At 49.6% G+C, this 18,252-nt stretch overlaps 1 protein-coding gene across 1 annotated transcript; it reads left to right on the forward strand.

Annotated features, from left to right (window-relative positions):
• Positions 1 to 6,340: 6,340 nt before the first annotated feature.
• FMOD (fibromodulin) lies at positions 6,341 to 12,739 on the forward strand (the record flags this gene model as incomplete). Its single annotated transcript, XM_080698446.1, has 2 exons — positions 6,341 to 7,325; positions 12,588 to 12,739. The coding sequence occupies 2 exons, from the start codon at positions 6,341 to 6,343 to the stop codon at positions 12,737 to 12,739; spliced, it is 1,137 nt and encodes a 378-aa protein (XP_080554572.1).
• Positions 12,740 to 18,252: the final 5,513 nt, after the last annotated feature.

Below are 18,252 nucleotides of genomic sequence, written 5' to 3' on the forward strand. Positions count from 1 at the left end.
CATTTAGGATCATTCCTGATACAGAGTAGATGTTCTTCTTTATTAAACTGAAATGAACTGTTTATGGGGTCCGGAAGAGAGCCCCTGTACTGCAGCCCCCTCTCATCTTTACACTACTCTGCCCCCAGATGCAAGCAGATCGGGCCACTGTAGTTAGCTGAGGCCAGCCCTGACAGCAGGGTGTCCATCACCCCTCCTCCCTGCCAATTTTCTGGTCTAGAGTTACAGGAAAGTGCATGTGAGCTTTGGAGTCATGCAGATTGAGGTTGGAATCCTTATTTTACCCTTTACCAGCTAATCAACTACTTTGCATCAGTGAGCCTGTTTCCAATGCAAAATAACTACTGAGATTATTAAATGAGAAAACGTAAGTAAACCATCCAGTTTAGAGTAGATGGCTAGCAATGCCTCGTTTATTATATTTCATCTTTTAAATTTTAATTTAATTTTGATGCTGCTGGAGATTGAACTCAGAGGCATTCTACCTCCGAGCTACACCCCAGTCCTATTTTATTTTTTATTTGGAAACAGGGTCTTGCTAAATTACCGAGGCTGACTTTGAACCTGAGATCCTCCTGTCTCGGCCTCCCCAGTACTAGGATTACAGGCATGGGACACTATACCTGGCTATGTTTCATCTTTTTAAAATATTTTCTTAAATCCTGAGGAAAGCATGTCCCCACCAAGGATTTTTCTGACAGCTTCCAAACTGCACCAATAGCTCAACCCCATTGCAGTAACCAAAAGTACCATCTGCCTTGACATTTCTAAAGTCTTCAAATTCAAATCATCTGAGAGTTTCTCAATGGGAATTAAAAAAAAAAAAAAAGAGCTGTTTCTTAAATGTTGACATGGGCCAGTTACTTGAGGAGAGAGCATTTGGGACATAGGGGTCATATCAGCCTCTGTGATCCAAATTGTAATGGTCTTCAAATGTTCCCTTCCAGCCCCTCCATGCCAAGCTCAGATTCATACATCCAGCTGTCTGTGTGCATCTCCGCTGAGTCCCCGCAGACGTCTCTAACTTAGTACATCTAAAGTATTAACTTTGGTTTCCCACCCAACCTGGTTCCTCTCCATCTTTCCCATAGCAGGAAATGGTGCTACCATCCACCCAGCCGCTCAAATTAAAAGTCTAGGAGTTGGGTGATTTCCTTAGAAGCCCCCCCTCATGTTATGAGGCTGTAACTGTCTTCCGTGTTTCTATCTTCTTAATAAACTCATTTAAATCTTCAAAAAAATAAAATAAAATAATAAGCAGGGCGTGGTGGCGCACGCTTGTAATCCCCGTACTTGGGAGGCAGGGACAGGAGGATCGCACAGGTTCGAAGCCAGCCGCACTGGCTTAAGAGACCCTGTTTTCAAATTAAAAAATATAAAAAAATATGTCTGGGAGTGTAGCTGGAGGTAGAAGGGCTTCCAGAAACCCCAGTACCACCAAAATAAATAAATAAATAAATAAATAAATAAATAAATAAATAAATAAATAAATAAATGTCTAGGAGTCATCCGCGGCTTTCCCTCATGCTCCGCATCTGATACATCTGCAAGACTTTGTGGCTTTGGTCTCACAGACATCACCCCCCCCTTCCTCTACCCAAGTCCATCTCCGTCGCCCTCCTGCGGCTGCTCCTGCTTCTGCCCTCGCCTCCGCCCTCCACATAGGAGTCCTGCCTATAGTAGCTCTTGATTTATGATACTGGGGTTTAAACCCAGGGGCATTCCACCTCTAAGTTACTCTCCCAGTTCTATCGTATTTATTTTTTATTTGGAAACAAATAAAAAACTTTTGATCCTCCTGTCTCAGCCTCCTAAGTACCAAGACTATAGGTGTGTGCCACCATGCCTGGCTCCTATGTTCGTGTGTGTGTGTGTGTGTGTGTGTGTGTGTGTGTGTGTGTTACTAAGGGTCAAACTCAGGGGCATTCTTCCTCTGAGCTATACCTCCAGCCCTATTTTATATTTTATTTTGAGACAAGGTCTCACAAAGTTGTCAAAAGCCTCCCTAAGTTGCTGAGGCTGGCTGCAAATCTATAATCTTCCTGTCTCAACCTCCCAAGTACTGGGATTACATGGGTCACCATGTCCGGCTTCCCATGTTTGGGTGTGTGTTGGAAGAGGTAACTGGGGATTGAACCCAGGGACATTCTACCTCAGAGCTACACCCCCCAGCTCTATTTTCTCTTTTCTTTCTTTCGTTCTTTATTTTTTTATTTTTTATTTTTTTATTTTTTTTTGCGGGTCTAGGGATGGAACCCAGGGGCATTCGGCCTCTGAGCTTCACTCCCTACCCTATTTTTTATTTTTTATTTTGAAACCGGGTCTCACTGAATTGCAGAGGGTAGCTGAGGCTGTCCACGAAACGTGATCCTCCGGTCTCAGCCTCCCGAATGCTGGGATTACAAGCCTGCGCCACCACGCCCAGCCTATTTTCTCTTTTATTTGAAAATAGAGTCTTACTAAGTTGCAGAGGGCCTCCGATGAGTTTCTGTGGCTGGTGGTGAACCTGCGATCCTTCTGTCTTGGCCTCCTATGTATTGGTATTATAAGGGTGCACCACCATGTACGGCTTCCTAGATTAAAAAAAAAAAATGCAAATCAGATCCTATTGCGTCTCCTGCCTAAAGCATGTTTGGTTTTTTTTTTTTTTTTTTTTTTTTTGTTTTGTTTTGTTTTTTGGTGGTACTGGGGTTCCTGGAAGCCCTTCTACCTCTGGGGTACACTCCCAGACCTATTTTTATACTTTTTTATTTGGAAACAGGGTCTCCTAAACCAGCGCGGCTGGCTTCGAACCTGCACGATCCTCCTGTCTCTGCCTCCCAAGTGTGGGGATTATAAGCGTGCGCCACCATGTCTGGCTAAAACATGTTGTTTTTAAACATTTAAAATAAAAAACAAATCCTCTCTGTGGTCTAATCTTTTTGTGTTGCAGGACAGTGGTGCACACCTGCAATCCCAGTACTTGGGAAGCTGAGACAGGAGGATCGCAGGTTCGTGGTCAGCCTCTGCTACGTAAGGAGGCCCTCAGCAATTTAGATAGACCTTGTTTCAAAAAATAAAAAGGGCTGGGAGTGTAGGTCAGAGATAGAATACCCCTGAGTTCCCTCTCCAATACCCCCCTCCCCAAAAAACACTTGAAAATCCTTTCATGGTCCAGCCTCCTACTTCTCTGACCTCGTCTTCCCCTGGCTTAAGGACTCTACATCTGTAAAATGGGTATGAAAACAATAATCTCTGCCATGCAGTGAGCGCCAGCTCTATGCTAAATCATGATTCTCACTACAGCCCAACCAGCAAGCGTTACCAGCTGTAAAATTGTTGTAAGGATGGAGAGAAAGTGTTTCATGCTAGCACACAGTAGTGATCAACAAATGTTAAGACTCTCTGCCTTTCCATTTATTCCAGTGGTGGAGGGTGGGAGAGGGGACTGTAGTCCAGAAAAGTCTCTCTAGTCAGGTACAATTGGAACCTGGGCCAGGTGTCCCCACACACACCTTCTCTTAGCATCCGCTGATCTAACACCTGCCTGCGGGGAGCGCCTGGGCCAAGGAGGGCGAGCACTGGCTCTCTGGGGGGACCAGGGTTGCTGAAAGAGTTAAGGTGCCTCTTTCCAAACCCCGGCCCTCCCCTCCGGCCTCTGCCTTTCTGGGCTTAATGAGAAATCCAGGCACTTATTAGAGACTGTGCAAATAGTAGGGCGCCACTAACTCATTCAGCAGAGAGAGACCCAGGGCTGCCAACGCTGCAGGCAAGATAAGTGCGCGGAAAGAAAGCGGATTTGATTTACAGTGTCCGCGGACAGCGGATTTCTGTGCGGTGGAGTGTGAGCTCCGCCCCGCAGCGAGGATCCCGGCTCCTCAGCCCCTCTCTTCACGATATTTGATTAGGAATTTGGGGGCGGGCCCTGGCCTGGCACGGCTGTGCACACCCTCAGTAGGCACTTTCCCTCTTCTCTTTCTCTCTCTCACTCACACACACATTCTCCAACCCAAGGAGGCCAGACACGGAACGTGGTCATTCTCTGGAAGGTTCAGCCTGAGGTAAGTTTAGTCATTTTTCTTTAGGTTTTGCCCTTTCTAATTCCATAAAAGACATGCAGAAAAGGGTGGGGAAAGGGGCAGGTAGGAAGAAGTCATTCCTCCCCACCAGGGCCATGACCCCAGGGATGCTGGAGAGGGGAGAATGGAGTGTGGGGGGTGACTTCCAGCATTTTACCCTTCTCCTAAAGCCCTTTCATGGATGTAGGGGGCCTCCAACTGGCAGGCATGAAAAAGGGAAGGACCCTATATCTACAGAAGCTTCTCCCCATAAATCCCACCACTGTGGGACCTGGGGCACTTTGGAGGGTAGCTTCTGAGTGTTTCTGAAATTTGTCTTAAAGAGGTATTGTGTTACCTAAATGTTACTGGAGGAAGGGTTAAGTTTTGTGCAGTGTGTGTGTTTGGAGGGGGTGTATGTGTGTATTGCTCCAGTGAAAAGGAGAGAATAAAGAGAAATGTTAAGAACTGGCCATGTCCAGGGATCTGTGGACTGAGGCAGAGTCCTTCCTAGGTTAAGGGATAGCTTCTGGTTTGAACTTCCTGGGCTTTGATAGGAGGGAGAGAGCTTTCCAAGAACAGCAGCAGCTCCTGGGCCTGGGAACTTTGCACCCTATAAACCCTGAGCACTGGAGGGTACCCCAGCATTATGGGAAACAATGTAAGAGTGTGCAACTCAGAAGCAACATGGCTAGGAGATACATCAGGGTGAGGACAGACCTAAGCTCCCCACACCCCCTTTCAGTGGCCACAGCCCTAAAGAGAGGCCAGAGTGGCAGGGTGCACAGCCCTGAGAAGCTGGGTCTTGAAGAAGAAGGTGGTTCTCTCATCTGCCAAGGTGCCCAGTCTGGAAGAAGAAATGGAGACAGAGGCTCACTGTGCCAGCCCTCCAGACAGCCACCTTGGTCCTGCAGCAGCCCAGGCTATGCATGGAAAAATGCGCTCTTGGCAGTGGGCCGCTCCATCCATCTTCCCTCCTGGCCAGAGACAGGGAGCCGCCAGCGCCCAGGCAGAGGGCAGTTGTGTCTGACTCTCAGAAACACTGTGGCTCTTTGTCTGAAGCCTGTGGCTGCCAGAGGATGAGCCAGGGTGCCCACTCTCTGCAGCCCAGGAGTTGATGGGATGAAGATGGGGCTCAGGGAGCAGAGAGGTCTGGGCAGGGTGGTGGCCAGTAGATGGCCAGATGGAGTGTCCTGGTCAGGGTCCTTCTCATCAGCTGTTGGCCTTTATAGCCCTTCTTTCTCCTGTCTACAGTTACCCAGCCCCTGCAAGGCCTAACATCCACATGAGGAATACATGTGACTCCTCCAGGCCAAGAAACACTCTGAGCTTTCTCTGTCCACGGGTGACACACTAGAAGGTGGCCACTGCCCGCACGGGCTCTGCAGTGCCCTGGCCATCGGGGTAGGATATCCAGGCCTAATGTTCCCCATCGCCCATACCTTCAGCTTGCCTCTCAGATGACCCCAGACCCCACATCTGTCCCCCAGGCTGCCCTGTTGTCACCTCTAGCATCGCAGACTCAAAGGCAGCAGGCCTCCCTGCAGCCCTGGGGAGGCCTGGATATGCAGCACGGTAACATAGGTGTCATCCCCTGGAGCAGGCAGCTTAGGATGGAGAGGGGAGGCTAGAACCCTGTCCCAAACCACTTTACCTTGGCTGTACCCCAGCGTCTGCCAGCTGTAGCTCAGAGGTAGAATGCCCCTGGATTCCATCCCTAGTACCGCAAAAGAAGAAGGAGGAGGAGGAGGAAGAGGAGGAGAAGAAAAAAGTAAGACATGTAGCTCAGACGTAGAATGCCCCTGGATTCAATCCCAGTAACAAACACACACACACACACACACACACACACACACACACACACACACACACATTTGCCTGGGAATCCAAACAGGATGTGAACTCAGGCCTGATGAACAACCTCCCACTACTAACCCCTGCACACACACATGCTCACATGCACACATACTAGTGAGTGCCGTGGGTGTCCCAGCTTTTCCAACAGAAATCTCAGGGTGCTGGAGGCCCCTAAGGACCTGCCCCTCCAAAAAACGCAGTTCCCCATTCAAGTTCTTCCTAATCTTCAAGGTTCTGTTTCTGTAACCAGGAGCAATGTACTCAGCTCACCCCAGATGGCCAGGTCCCGCTGAAACAAGTGTGCACAGCGGGACGGGGAGGAGCACGGGCTCCTGCTGCGGGCGTTTGATGCTGCGGTCACATCTGGCGGTCCTGCCTCGCTGCCTGTCCTCCTCCAGGCTCGCTCACCGGCTTGTACTGTTCTTTGTTCCTTCCCGCAGGACGTGATGCAGTGGGCCTCCCTCCTGCTGCTGGTGGGGCTCTGCTCCCTCTCCCGGGCCCAGTATGACGAAGACTCTCATTGGTGGTTCCAGTACCTCCGCAGCCAGCAGTCCACCTACTACGATCCCTATGACCCCTACCCCTATGAGCCCTCCGACCCCTACCCCTACCCCTACGGGGTGGAGGAAGGTCCAGCCTATGCCTACGGCTCTCCGCCCGCGCCAGAGCCCCGTGACTGCCCCCAGGAGTGCGACTGCCCCCCCAACTTCCCCACAGCCATGTACTGTGACAACCGCAACCTCAGGTACCTGCCCTTCGTGCCCTCCCGCATGAAGTACGTCTACTTTCAGAACAACCAGATCTCCTCCATCCAGGAAGGCGTCTTCGACAACGCCACCGGGCTGCTGTGGGTTGCTCTCCACGGCAACCAGATCACCAGCGACAAGGTGGGCAGGAGGGTGTTCTCCAAGCTGAGGCACCTGGAGAGGCTGTACCTGGACCACAACAACCTGACCCGGATGCCGGGGCCACTGCCACGGTCCCTGAGAGAGCTCCATCTTGACCACAACCAGATCTCACGGGTCCCCAACAATGCCCTGGAGGGGCTGGAGAACCTCACGGCCTTGTACCTGCAGCACAACGAGATCCAGGAGGTGGGCAGCTCGATGAGGGGCCTCCGGTCACTGATCCTGCTGGACCTGAGTCACAACCACCTCCGGAGGGTGCCCGACGGACTGCCCTCAGCCCTGGAGCAGCTGTACCTGGAGCACAACAACGTCTACACCGTCCCCGACAGCTACTTCCGGGGCTCGCCCAAGCTGCTCTATGTGCGGCTGTCCCACAACAGCCTCACCAACAATGGCCTGGCCACCAACACCTTCAACTCCAGCAGCCTGCTTGAGCTCGACCTTTCCTACAACCAGCTGCAGAAGATCCCCCCGGTCAACACCAACCTGGAGAACCTCTATCTCCAAGGCAACAGGATCAACGGTGAGACTTGGCCCAGGGAGGCACTGGCTGGCCCTTCTATGGAAAAGACCCTATTCTGAGAGCCAGCAGCAAAGCAGAGAAATAGGCAGAGGGGAGCCAAACAGTACAAATGAAGCCACCAGGGAAACAAGCCCTTGAGCTGCAGGAAAGTGCAAGGGAGGCCGCGTACCCCCGATGCACTAAAAGCCTTCAGTGGGGGAGTAGGTTGGTTCAGAAGACGAAGTCAGGGAAATGCATATTTCAGGCTGGGGCTTCAGTGGGCTAATGCTGGAGGAAGGCAGGACACAGCCGCTCTGGAACAGGGAAGGGCCACCAAAGAACTGGCCACTCAACATAGGGAACAGCCAGGAACCCAAGCCTGGGAGGAGGGGCCCTGTGTTGAGGAGCAGGGAGAGCAAGCTGGGAGGGGTGAGTGCACACCCAAGGACAGTTAAGTTTCGCTTGCAGAGTCCACCTTGGGAGCAGGGTGGCAGCTGCTAGGAACCAAGGTGTCTGTGCTTCTTCCCCACCAGCAGAGGGCCAGCTCTCTGCCCCCCCCCTCCCCCAGCCCCCTTGACTGCCTTCTGCCTCCACAGCCTGGTCTGTTTTGGTGTTTATTTACTTTTTAAGCCTAACAGCTGGTGGGGGAAAAAAAATGTGTCGCCTTTGAGAACTGAATGTGGTACTTGTTCAGGTCAGCTCTCCCTGGAATTCAAGGAGACCCTGGTGGCGGGGCGCATCGCCTCCCTAGGGAAACATGAGCCTGACCACTATAAAGTCTGAGCGGTGGGGGGGGGGGGAGTTACGAAAAATTCCCTGAAAATACCTAAAGGAAGCAAAAATCCTGCCTCTCTGCCTCTAAGAACTGAAATACTCATTTCAGGCAGAATTATCTAACTGCTTCTTAGTTCCCTTCCTCTTAGGACCTTGTGTTCATTACCCCAGGGCCTTAGATGTCTTCATCTCAGCTGGAAGGTACTGAGCTCAAATTTGTCCCCTTCCCTCTCTCTGGGCAAAGTCCTGCTCCTGGGGAAGGGATACTCGCTAATGACCAGCGCCATGCAAGCAGAGGGAGAGAGACTGAGTCCCAGCCTCTTCCTCTCCCTCCTCTCTCTCCTCCTCCCGTGCTCAGAGAATAGGTCAACTGTTTGGCAAGATGGTAATGGCCGGACAGAACTTTGGGTGGGAGAGATGCCAGCCTCAGAGGGCAAGAGGGAGGGGACAGCCTAGGCCACTAAAGGCCATCTCGTCCTTTAGTTTGAAGCACAAGACACCATCATAGCTACATTCATAACTGGTTTCTATTTGAGGAAAAATAAGAAGCTCCTTCTTTGGGCTCTTCTCACTCCAACGTTAGTGTGGGGGCCGTTTAAGATAACCTGAAAATGTCACGTCTGCAAGGGCATGGCACTTGTGTCTTTACACCCCACCTAGCAGTCACCACCTCTTCCCAGCCCCCCATTCCGAACCCTGGAGGGTTGTCACATCAGAAATGTCACCCTGTATGTACTCCATTCAAGTTTCATCCTGAAGATGTGACTGCAAAGGGCAGCTGTCCCATCCAAGCCTGGCAGTGCATGCCTGCACTCAGTACTTGGGAGGCTGAGACGGGAGGACCGTAGGTTCTTGGCCAGCCTCAGCAACTTAGTGAGTCACTTTGCAACCCAGTGAGACCCTGTTTCAAAATTTAAAAATAAAAAAAAGCTGGAGGTGTAGCTCAGAGGTAGAATAATCTTGGGTTCAATCCCCAGTATCAACAACAACAACAACAACAACAACAACTTAGTGCCCAGCCATCCAGTCAGAGAAAGGTGGGCAGGAAAGGCTTCACGGCAGCATCTTGCTAGCTCTCTGCTCTCACGCAGAACTACATCTGCCACTCAAATACGAAATGGTCCACCTCTCTGAAAATGTGTCGGAATGTAAAGTAACTTAGTGAAGTGTCCTGAAATCCTGCAAGAAAGTTCTCCATTCAAACCACCTAAAGTTTTCCATGTCTACCCCCAATCCCTTTGTGGACAATTGAAGCCTGTTCTCCTTTTCTGGTTATTTTATTTATTTAGTCTCTTTCCTGGACTTTTTATTTTTGGTACTAGGGATTGAACCCAGGGGCATTCTATACCCAAGCTACACTCTCAACCCTTTTTATTTTTTATTTTTTGTTCTGAACCAGGGTCTTGCTAAACTGCTGCAGCTGGCATGCACCACCACACCTAGCCCCAGCCCGTTTTTAAGTTTTGAGACAGGGTCTTGCTAAGTTGCCCAGACTGTACTCAAAACTTTCCCTCTTCCTGCCTCAGCCTCCCGAGTTGCCGGAATGATTGGCTTACACCACCACACCTTATCTTTCTTAAATTAGTTAATTAATATATGTAAAGTACTTGGCCCAGGGTCTGGCAGACCATTTTAAAACTAATACATGGTATGTATCATCAGCTTTAATTCTCATTGCCACTTTAAAGTTGCCAGATGCAGTTTTTATTGTTGTTGTTCTTTGCGTTAAAATATGGGGAAACTGAGGCATGGGGAGGAAAACTTGTCTCTTAAGATCCTCCAGGCTGCAGAGTATAGAACCTTGAACTCCTGCCCTCAATATGGAAAGACTAGAGCCAGGCATCCCTGACTGTAAAAGGAAAGGAATCTCCCTCTAGACCCGGCCAGGAGCAGGAAAAGCCCCCCAAACCCTCTCCTGCAGCGAAGGTGAGGGACGTCTCCAGCCCAGCCTCAGGGACACAGGTGGGGTGGTGAGGATGAGGTCACAGCAGCCCCCGAGGGAGGAGCTGAAGGAACAGGAACCAGGTCCTCCCCTTCCCGTTCCCTGCTCCACCAGCATCTCCCTGCCTTCTCCAGCCCAGCCACAGCAGGGCAACCACAGAATGCTATTCGGAAGCTTTGGAGCAGGGCGGGTACACCAGGAGGAATTTGGAAAGACTTATGTCAGTATTTAATCTGGGCTGGGAGCTGTCTGCCAGGGCCTTCTCGCAGAAGGCCTGTCCTATCTGTGGGCTTAGGGAAGTCAGCAGGGGTGTCCCTGTGCCCCATGTGCGGTGAGAATCCATTACACTGTGTGTCTAGCTCCACACGAGGATGCCTCTTATTTCTGAACCCACAGATGGGATCCAGGATTTTAGCAGACAGCCTCAGGGCTCTAGGCTGGGAAATAATCTAACACTGAGCCTCCAGCTCAGCCCCAAATAGAGCTGGAAGTAATATTTAAGCCCCCCACCCCATACACAGATAACATAGATGCAGCTGTAACCTGGGCTCTGCCCCAGTCTTCTTTCTTAATCTATTCCCTGCAACCAGAAAGAAACTATCCACAAACTCTCCAGATCTCTGGCCTTTATCTCCCCCACTCTTCCCAGCGTCTATTTTTCTTTTTCTTTTCTTTTGTAGTTGTTTTGTTTTTAGATAGGTTCTAATTAAGTTCCCCAAAGCTGGCCTTGAACTTGCATTCTTTCTGCCTCAGCCTCCTAAGTAGCCCAATTTACAGATATGCGCCGCTTTGTCCAGCCAGTGTCTAATTTTATTTTGGGCCTGAACTGTCTTTTTCCTCTTCTTCCTCCTCTTCTTCCTCCTCCAACTCAAAGACATTCTACCTCCAACCCTTTTTATTTTGAGACAGGGTCTAAGTTGCTGAGGCTGGCCTGGAATTTTCAATCCTCCTACCTCGGTCTCCTAAGTTCTGGGTGCACATCATGGTACCCAGTTTGGCCTGGATTTTCTGCCTTTTGTTTGTGGTAGAAGTTAATTTGCTATAAATTCACCTCGTCTCATTTTGGTCAGTTCTTATCAGAGACTGAAAAGAGCTGTTTGTGCTAATCTCAACACTTCTAATCCCAATATTTGGGAGACAGAGACAAGGAGGATCGCCATTTCAAGGCCAGCCCGGCAGTTTAAGCGACACTCTCAACAACTTAACTAGACCCTATTTCAAAATTAGAAATAATAAGGGCTGGGGATGTAGTTTGGAGGCAGACTGCCCCTGGGCTCAACACTCTTTCTTTGTAGACCTAATTTCTTCTTCCCATCATTCTGGAAACCTTTCTTTTCATGCCCATTACCTCCCCCAAGAAAAGCCCCCCATAATGCCCCTATGAAAAGCATTAGAAAAGCCTTCACATGACCTCTTAACTTTGCAAGATGAGGGTTGCCTCTGGTGTGGGAAAAAGCAAGCCCCTGCTCTGGGTCTACACCGTGTAACAGCTCTGCACTCCAGACCCCCGGGGTAGTTTTGCTCAAACTCCCTTTGCAGAGAAGGACAAATCCCCCCACCTAACCCTCACTTGCCACCAAAGGCAGCCCCTGGAGGCCCGGCCGCTTATAGCTGAGTCCTTGTGTTGTTGTTGCCTTGTTTTGTTTTCTTTTTCCTGAACTTACTGGCTCTGTAGGCTGGAGACAGAGGTGGTTGATTAGTCCAATAGGACAAGCCGAGGGAGAAGTAGTTTGTCCACAGAAGAACAAGCAGAGTGAGACGCGTGCAAGGCTTTATGCTTAAACTTGAACTCTTTTTACCTATTACGTAGCTTAGGGGGAAATCTCCCACAAAGGGACTTTGAGATTAAAAAGAAGAGGTGGGCCATGATCATATTAAATGCAGGAGGCAGGGGAATCGTTACTGACCGTGGGCTGCAGCAACCCACGCCCAGGTCCCAGCCGGCTTTAACCTCAGCCTCCCTCGCTGCTCTGGCCGCTGGAGCGGAGCACGCCACCTCCACAGACCTCTGGCGCACGTACCCTTGTTTCTCACCCGGGATGGAGCTTTTTAATTTCCTGCCGCTTTCTCTATCTGCAAAGCGGCAGGAGATCTTCACGATTTAAGCCCCTCCATTTCCCAGTCTTCCTCCTCAGAGCAATTCAGCAAAGCCTTCCCTCTCTAAAAGCAATCAAGCACTTCAAAGAGGCTCAGATTGTTCTTTGGCTACCCTCTGCTTCCCCCTGCTGCCTGCAGACAGGGAAAAAAACAAAAACAGAATCCAAGTCCTGGCGGGAAGAACATTCAAGGGCATTTAAGAGCCTGCAAAGTACAAGCTGGGGGGAACAGGCTTAGGTGGCTGAACTGCAGAAGCAGGTATGCCCCTCCGCTCCGCTCTGGCTCCGCTCTGTCTCTAGAGGTGGAGGTCGGCATGACTCCCAGACTGAAGTGTGCAATGACTCCCCACCTCCTCCATCTCCACCCCTGGCCTCCTAACTCCTTAAGTATCTTCAAAGAGGCCGTTCCATGTCACTGCATATCCGGTCGGTCCCTGATCTGGGATCCCCCTTCCTCTCTTCTTCCCCCAGAGTTCTCCATCAGCAGCTTCTGCACCGTGGTGGACGTCATGAACTTCTCCAAGCTGCAGGTGCTGCGCCTGGATGGGAACGAGATCAAGCGCAGCGCCATGCCGGCCGATGCGCCCCTCTGCCTGCGCCTGGCCAGCCTTATCGAGATCTGAGCTGCCCTCCCCGGGCTGGCACACCGCACCCACCGCCCCACTGCATTTGGCTTGATGGTTTGGTTTGGCTTTTGCTGGTAGGTCTAGGACAACCAAGCAACAGAAGTCCACGGGCTCCTTGTTAGTCTCTTCCCTGTAGGCAGCGTTAGGGGGATCAGCGAGGCCGGCAGAGGACATAGACAGTGCTGCCGCTTCTGGGGACAAAAGTGATGGCAGAGGGAGGAACCCCTGAGTGACTCTTGCCCCCCCCCCATGACATGGAATGTTAAATGTTGCTTGGAGGATACACTTCAGATGGTCTCTGACTCTGTGAGCAGCCCCTGCCAGCTCTCTGTGCATGCTGGGCCAGTCCTGCAGCCATTCCAAGCTCCTATTCATCAACTAAAAAAGATACCCTTTGCCCAGCAGCCTCCTTGCCACCCACCTCTCCTCTTCCCCTCCTCACAGATGCCTCTTCTTGTGCCTTAGAGACTCCCAAGGCATGTGGCCACCTGCCCAGGGATCTGTGGAGACAGCCCACCTTTTGTCTGAGGTCAAAAGGATGCTGAGAGTCACCTCTCGGTCTTCCTAGCCTTACCCCTGGAAAGCAGGTCAGAAGTCACCTGTATGATGATCGTATTTATGGCTGGAAGCCAGAGGAGAGACTACCAACCTCAGGCTGGGGTAAATTGATGGGGATTTATTTTAGCAGCTCTTTAAAGGAAGATCATATTTCAAAGGAGGAAAGGGCAGCCATGGGTTGTCAGCATCCATGGCAGGGTGGGGGGATGGGAGAGGAGGCAGCTCCTCAGATTGGCTGAACTGAAGGGGCAGCCCCAGGACTTTCATTCCTGCCCAGCATGCTCTCTGCATCCCTACTTGGGTATTTATCCTCAGAGGTAGCGGCCATGTGATCTTCAAAGCATGATAAAACTAGTTGGTCCTCCCTTTGATCCAAGCAGGAAGGTTTTATATACTGATGGGAGCCTTCCTACCAACCCTACACTTGCCTGCTGCCCAGGAGGACTGGGTTAATCTATACCAACCCATTTGTCCTAAGGCCAGAGTCAAAAGCACCATCTCTGTAGAGACACTCGATGGGGTCCATGAAGCCCAGACTAGCAGCCAACTCTCACTGGCGCTGGGCACGAAGCTCTTGCTGTCATATCTCTGAGCTGTGTCCTCATTACTGAAGATGCCTGTGGCTTTGCAGCTTGGCTGAAAAGAAATTAATTCTTCCCATTTCCGAAACATACAATTGCCCTGGCCTAACCCACCTTCTCTTCGGGGAACGTGGGGGTGGAGCCACATGGGCAGCCAGGGGCAAAGTTGAGGAGCATTAGCCTGAGTCTGGCCACTACATCCCTGATTCTGTGTCTGCTTTCCCAAGAAAAGCTTTTCAGCTTCCCTGAAAAGGGGAGGGTGGGGGGGTCCTTGGACTATGTTCTTGGCCTCAGACCCTGAAATCCACAAAAGCCAAACCAGCTCATTTCAACAAGGGAGCTCTGGTGCGAGGGCAAGGCTGCCCCTGCCCCAGGGCCCCTCAGACAGCATCAGCATGTGGACGCCATCATGCCTCATAAAGGATCCTTGTTACAGGGAAAGCATGCATGGTGGCTAACCTGACCAATAAAGTTCTTTTACAACCGCACCTGCAAGGATGGAGTCATTGAGGGCAGACTACACGTTTACATTAGGGGCCTAGTGGAGTCACGTAGGCCTCGGACTAATACGCTGCTTCCTTTGTTCTGTTTGGGCAGTTAGAGCTCAGAGATTTTGGAAACAGAAAGAAAGAAAAGTAGCCTATATCAAAGCTCTGATGAACAAACTTTGCATTCTGGATGTTTTGTTGTTGTTGTTACCGTAGTGGGGATTAAACCCAGGGGCATTCTACCTCCAAACTACACTCCGCAGCCCTATTTTATTTTTATTTTGAAACAGGGTCTCACTTGGTTGATGAGGGTCTCACTACTTGCTGGAGCTGTCCTCGAACCTGTGATCCTCCCGTCTCAGCTTCCCAAGTATTGGGGCTACAGGCAAGTGCCACCACACACATTGGAAGTCCAACTTGAATCCCATTATCTACACATTCTCTCTCCCTTTGGCACCGGAGAGATAAAGCACAACTGGGTTTTATTTTCCGGTCATTCTAACCTGTTTCTCCTTCCACCACCTCAGCCTCATCCAGTCATCTGGATCCGGCTGGTCCTACATGTTGGTGTCCTGACTGCTGCTGCCCCCTAGTGACAACTCTGCAGAACTGAGGGCAGCCAAGCATAGCAAAGCCTGGTCCTGCAAGAGGAAATAAACATTTAGCCACCCATCCAGGCTTTAATCCATCCTCTCAGTGCATATGTAGTAAAAGCTTTGAGGTGACGTTAGGTGCTAAAAATGTCATATATCCGGGTGTGGTGTCACATGCTTGTAATACCAGTACTTGGGAGGCTGAGACAGGAGGATTATGCAGGTTCATGGCCAGCTTCAGCTACTTAGTAGGCCCTCTGCAACTTAGTGAAACCCTGTTAAAATAAATAATTAAAAATAGGGCTGAGGGTGTAGCTCAGAGGTAGAATGCCCCTAGGTTTCATTCTCAGTGCTGAAAAAAATTATATAAAAAGACAATCATCCTGTCTCAGCTTCCCAGGTACTGGGATTACAAGTATATGCCACCAGGCCTGGCTAACAATTCACTATTTTCTTTTTTTCTTTCTTTTTCTTTTTCCTTCCTTCCTTCCTTCCTTCCTTCCTTCCTTCCTTCCTTCTTTTCTTTCTTTTTTTTTAATACTGGGGATGGAACCCAGGGGCATTCGACCTCCGAGCTACACCCCTGCCCTATTTTTTTTATTCTTTATTTTGAAACCGGGTCTCACTGAGTTGCAGAGGGCCTCACTAAGTAGCTGAGGCTGTCCGTGAACTGCGATCCTCCGGTCTCAGCCTCCTAAATGTTGGGATTACAAGCGTGCGCCACCACGCCCGGCTATGTTTTGAATGCCACAGCTCCATCTTAAGCCAAAGTAAACTGGCTTGACTATTTCTCTATGAGGAGAGAGGACACTTAGAGAGAGCTCTCCAGGCGGGAAGGAGTCCTCTGCCTTTCAGTTTGGGTTTTGAGCAGCTCCATGGCAGGGACCAGACAGAGCAGGCAGGAGAGTGGGAGCCAGCCCAAGCCTGCTGCCAGCTCCCCTGATTCTAATCCAGTGCCTCATAGGAGAGAGGCAAGGACAGACTAGACCGATCAGGCCTGGCTGACTCCTCGTTACCGTTTAATCAATACTTATGTGCTACAGACTGTAATACATTACCCCCTTTTGTATTCTTCTCCACGCTCTGCCATAGCTACTATTATTTTCACTAGTTTACAGATAAGGAAACAGAAGCCCAAAGAAGCTGCGGTGACCAGGTGAGGAGGCGGGAAGGTGGGCTCTGGCCACAGGCCACCTTCTCTCACTCGTCTGCGTTTCTGTGCTGTCCTAAAGATCCTGGTATTACTGGACTTCCAGAATATTAAGGAGACTTAGGGATAGGCAGGCTTTTGCAAATGAAGAGAAAGCATTTTACTTTTGGAGAGGCGGACCTAATCCATTCTGGTAGCATTCAAAGTCCTTTATAAATTTTCCAGTTAGAATTCACTTTTTGCACCGGGCATGGTGGTGCACACTTGTAATCCCAGCATTCGGGAGAATCCGAGGGTCGTGGTTTGCAGACAGCCTCAGCTACTAAGCGAGGCCCTTCGCAACTGAGTGAGATCCTGTTTTAAAATTAGAAAGAATTTAGCCAGCAAGGGCTGGGAAGATGAGCACAGGTCTATTCGAGGGTTATCAAGAGACATGGATGGAGACAGTAATCTAGATGAGGAGATGGGAGAAGCTGTCTAGGAGGGGATAACAGCATGTGCGAACACTGAATTCAGAAGGACTCTTCAGAAACACTGGGAAAGAACAACGTTTGGGGCATAGAATACAAGAGAGATAATTTCAAACAATTAGGCTAAAGAGGTAAGCAAGGGTTTCTTCTTTCAGACCCAAGTACCAAGTAACTTGACCTCCAGCATTCCAACCTCACTTCCAAGGGCCTGCCCCTTAAACCATCTCACAGTCCTGCTTTTGGGCCACTAGAGGGCAGCATCTCACCTTGCACTGTCTGAAGCGTTTAAAGCCCAAGAGGGCTTTCCCCCTGGTCCCTAGCCCCATGGGATAGTAACCAAAAGTCAAGGTGCGCCAGGAGACAAGGTGTAACCAAGGCTTTTCACCTTTGTGCATGGCAGGCTAGGCCTCTTAGAATGGTTTTTTAATATATATATATACATTTGATATAGTAACATCTTTCTTTCTTTCTTTCTTTCTTTCTTTCTTTCTTTCTTTTTTAGTACTGGAGATGGAGCCCAGGGGCATTCTACCTCCGAGCTACACTCCCAGCCCTATTTTTAATTTTTTATTTTGAAACAGGATCCCACTGAGTTGCAAAGGGCCTCACTAAGTAGCTGAGGCTGTCCAAGAACCGCGATCCTCCTGTCTCAGCCTCCCAAATGCTGGGATTACAAGCATGCGCCACCACGCCTGGCTCATATATTTTTCTTTATTAGTACAACAAACAATAAGATCCAGTCACATGCCTAATTAAATAATACAGCCATCCCAAAGTATTGATGAGTGAAAATAACATTTGGAGGTTTTTGTTTTGTTTTTTTTTTTTTTTGGTGGTACTGGGGGTGGAACCCAGAGGCTTTCTACCTCCGGGCTATACTCCCAAACCTTTTGTATATTTTATTTGGAAACAGGGTCTCACTAAGTTGCTGAAAACCTCACTAAGTAGCTGAGGCTGGCTTCGAACCCGTGCGATCCTCCTGTCTCAGCCTCCCAAGCGCAGGGATTACAAGCATGCGCCACCATGCCCGGCTGGAGGTATTTTTAATAACTGCAATGTGATATAAAAATATCTATGATTTCAATGGGTAACAAAGCCTCAGCATTTAATGCTGTTGTGGCTATCTTTATAATTGAAGAAGATGTTAAATTTCAGTTAGACATTTAAAAAACAAGCCCTCCACTGCGGTATACACCTATAATCCCAGTGACTTGGGAGGCTGGAGCAGGAGGACTGCAGCTTCAAAGTCAGCCTCAGCAAGTTTTTCTTAGTGATAGAGCAACAGTAACACACGCACACACACGCACGCACACACACACGCACACACGCACAAACAACGCAACTTAATGAGGCTCTCAGCAATTTAGCAAGATCCTGTTTTCAAATGAAAAATAAAATAGAGCAAACACAATAATTAATTAATTAACTAATTAAAATGTTTGAAAAATCCAGGCACAATGGTTCATACCTATAATCCCGATACTTGGGAAGCTAAGACAGGAAGATTATGGGTTGAGGCCAGCCTCAGCAATTTAGTGATTTAATTTTTTAAAGTTAAAAAAAAATTGGCACTGGGGACTTAATCTAGGGGCATTCTACCTCCAAGCTATGTCCTAAGCCCTATTCCTTTTTCTTTTTGAAATGGGGTCTCACTAGGTTTCTGAGAGCCT

This window comes from Muscardinus avellanarius (genome assembly GCF_963383645.1).
Source record: "Muscardinus avellanarius genome assembly, chromosome: 7".
Taxonomy (NCBI): Eukaryota; Metazoa; Chordata; class Mammalia; order Rodentia; family Gliridae; genus Muscardinus; species Muscardinus avellanarius.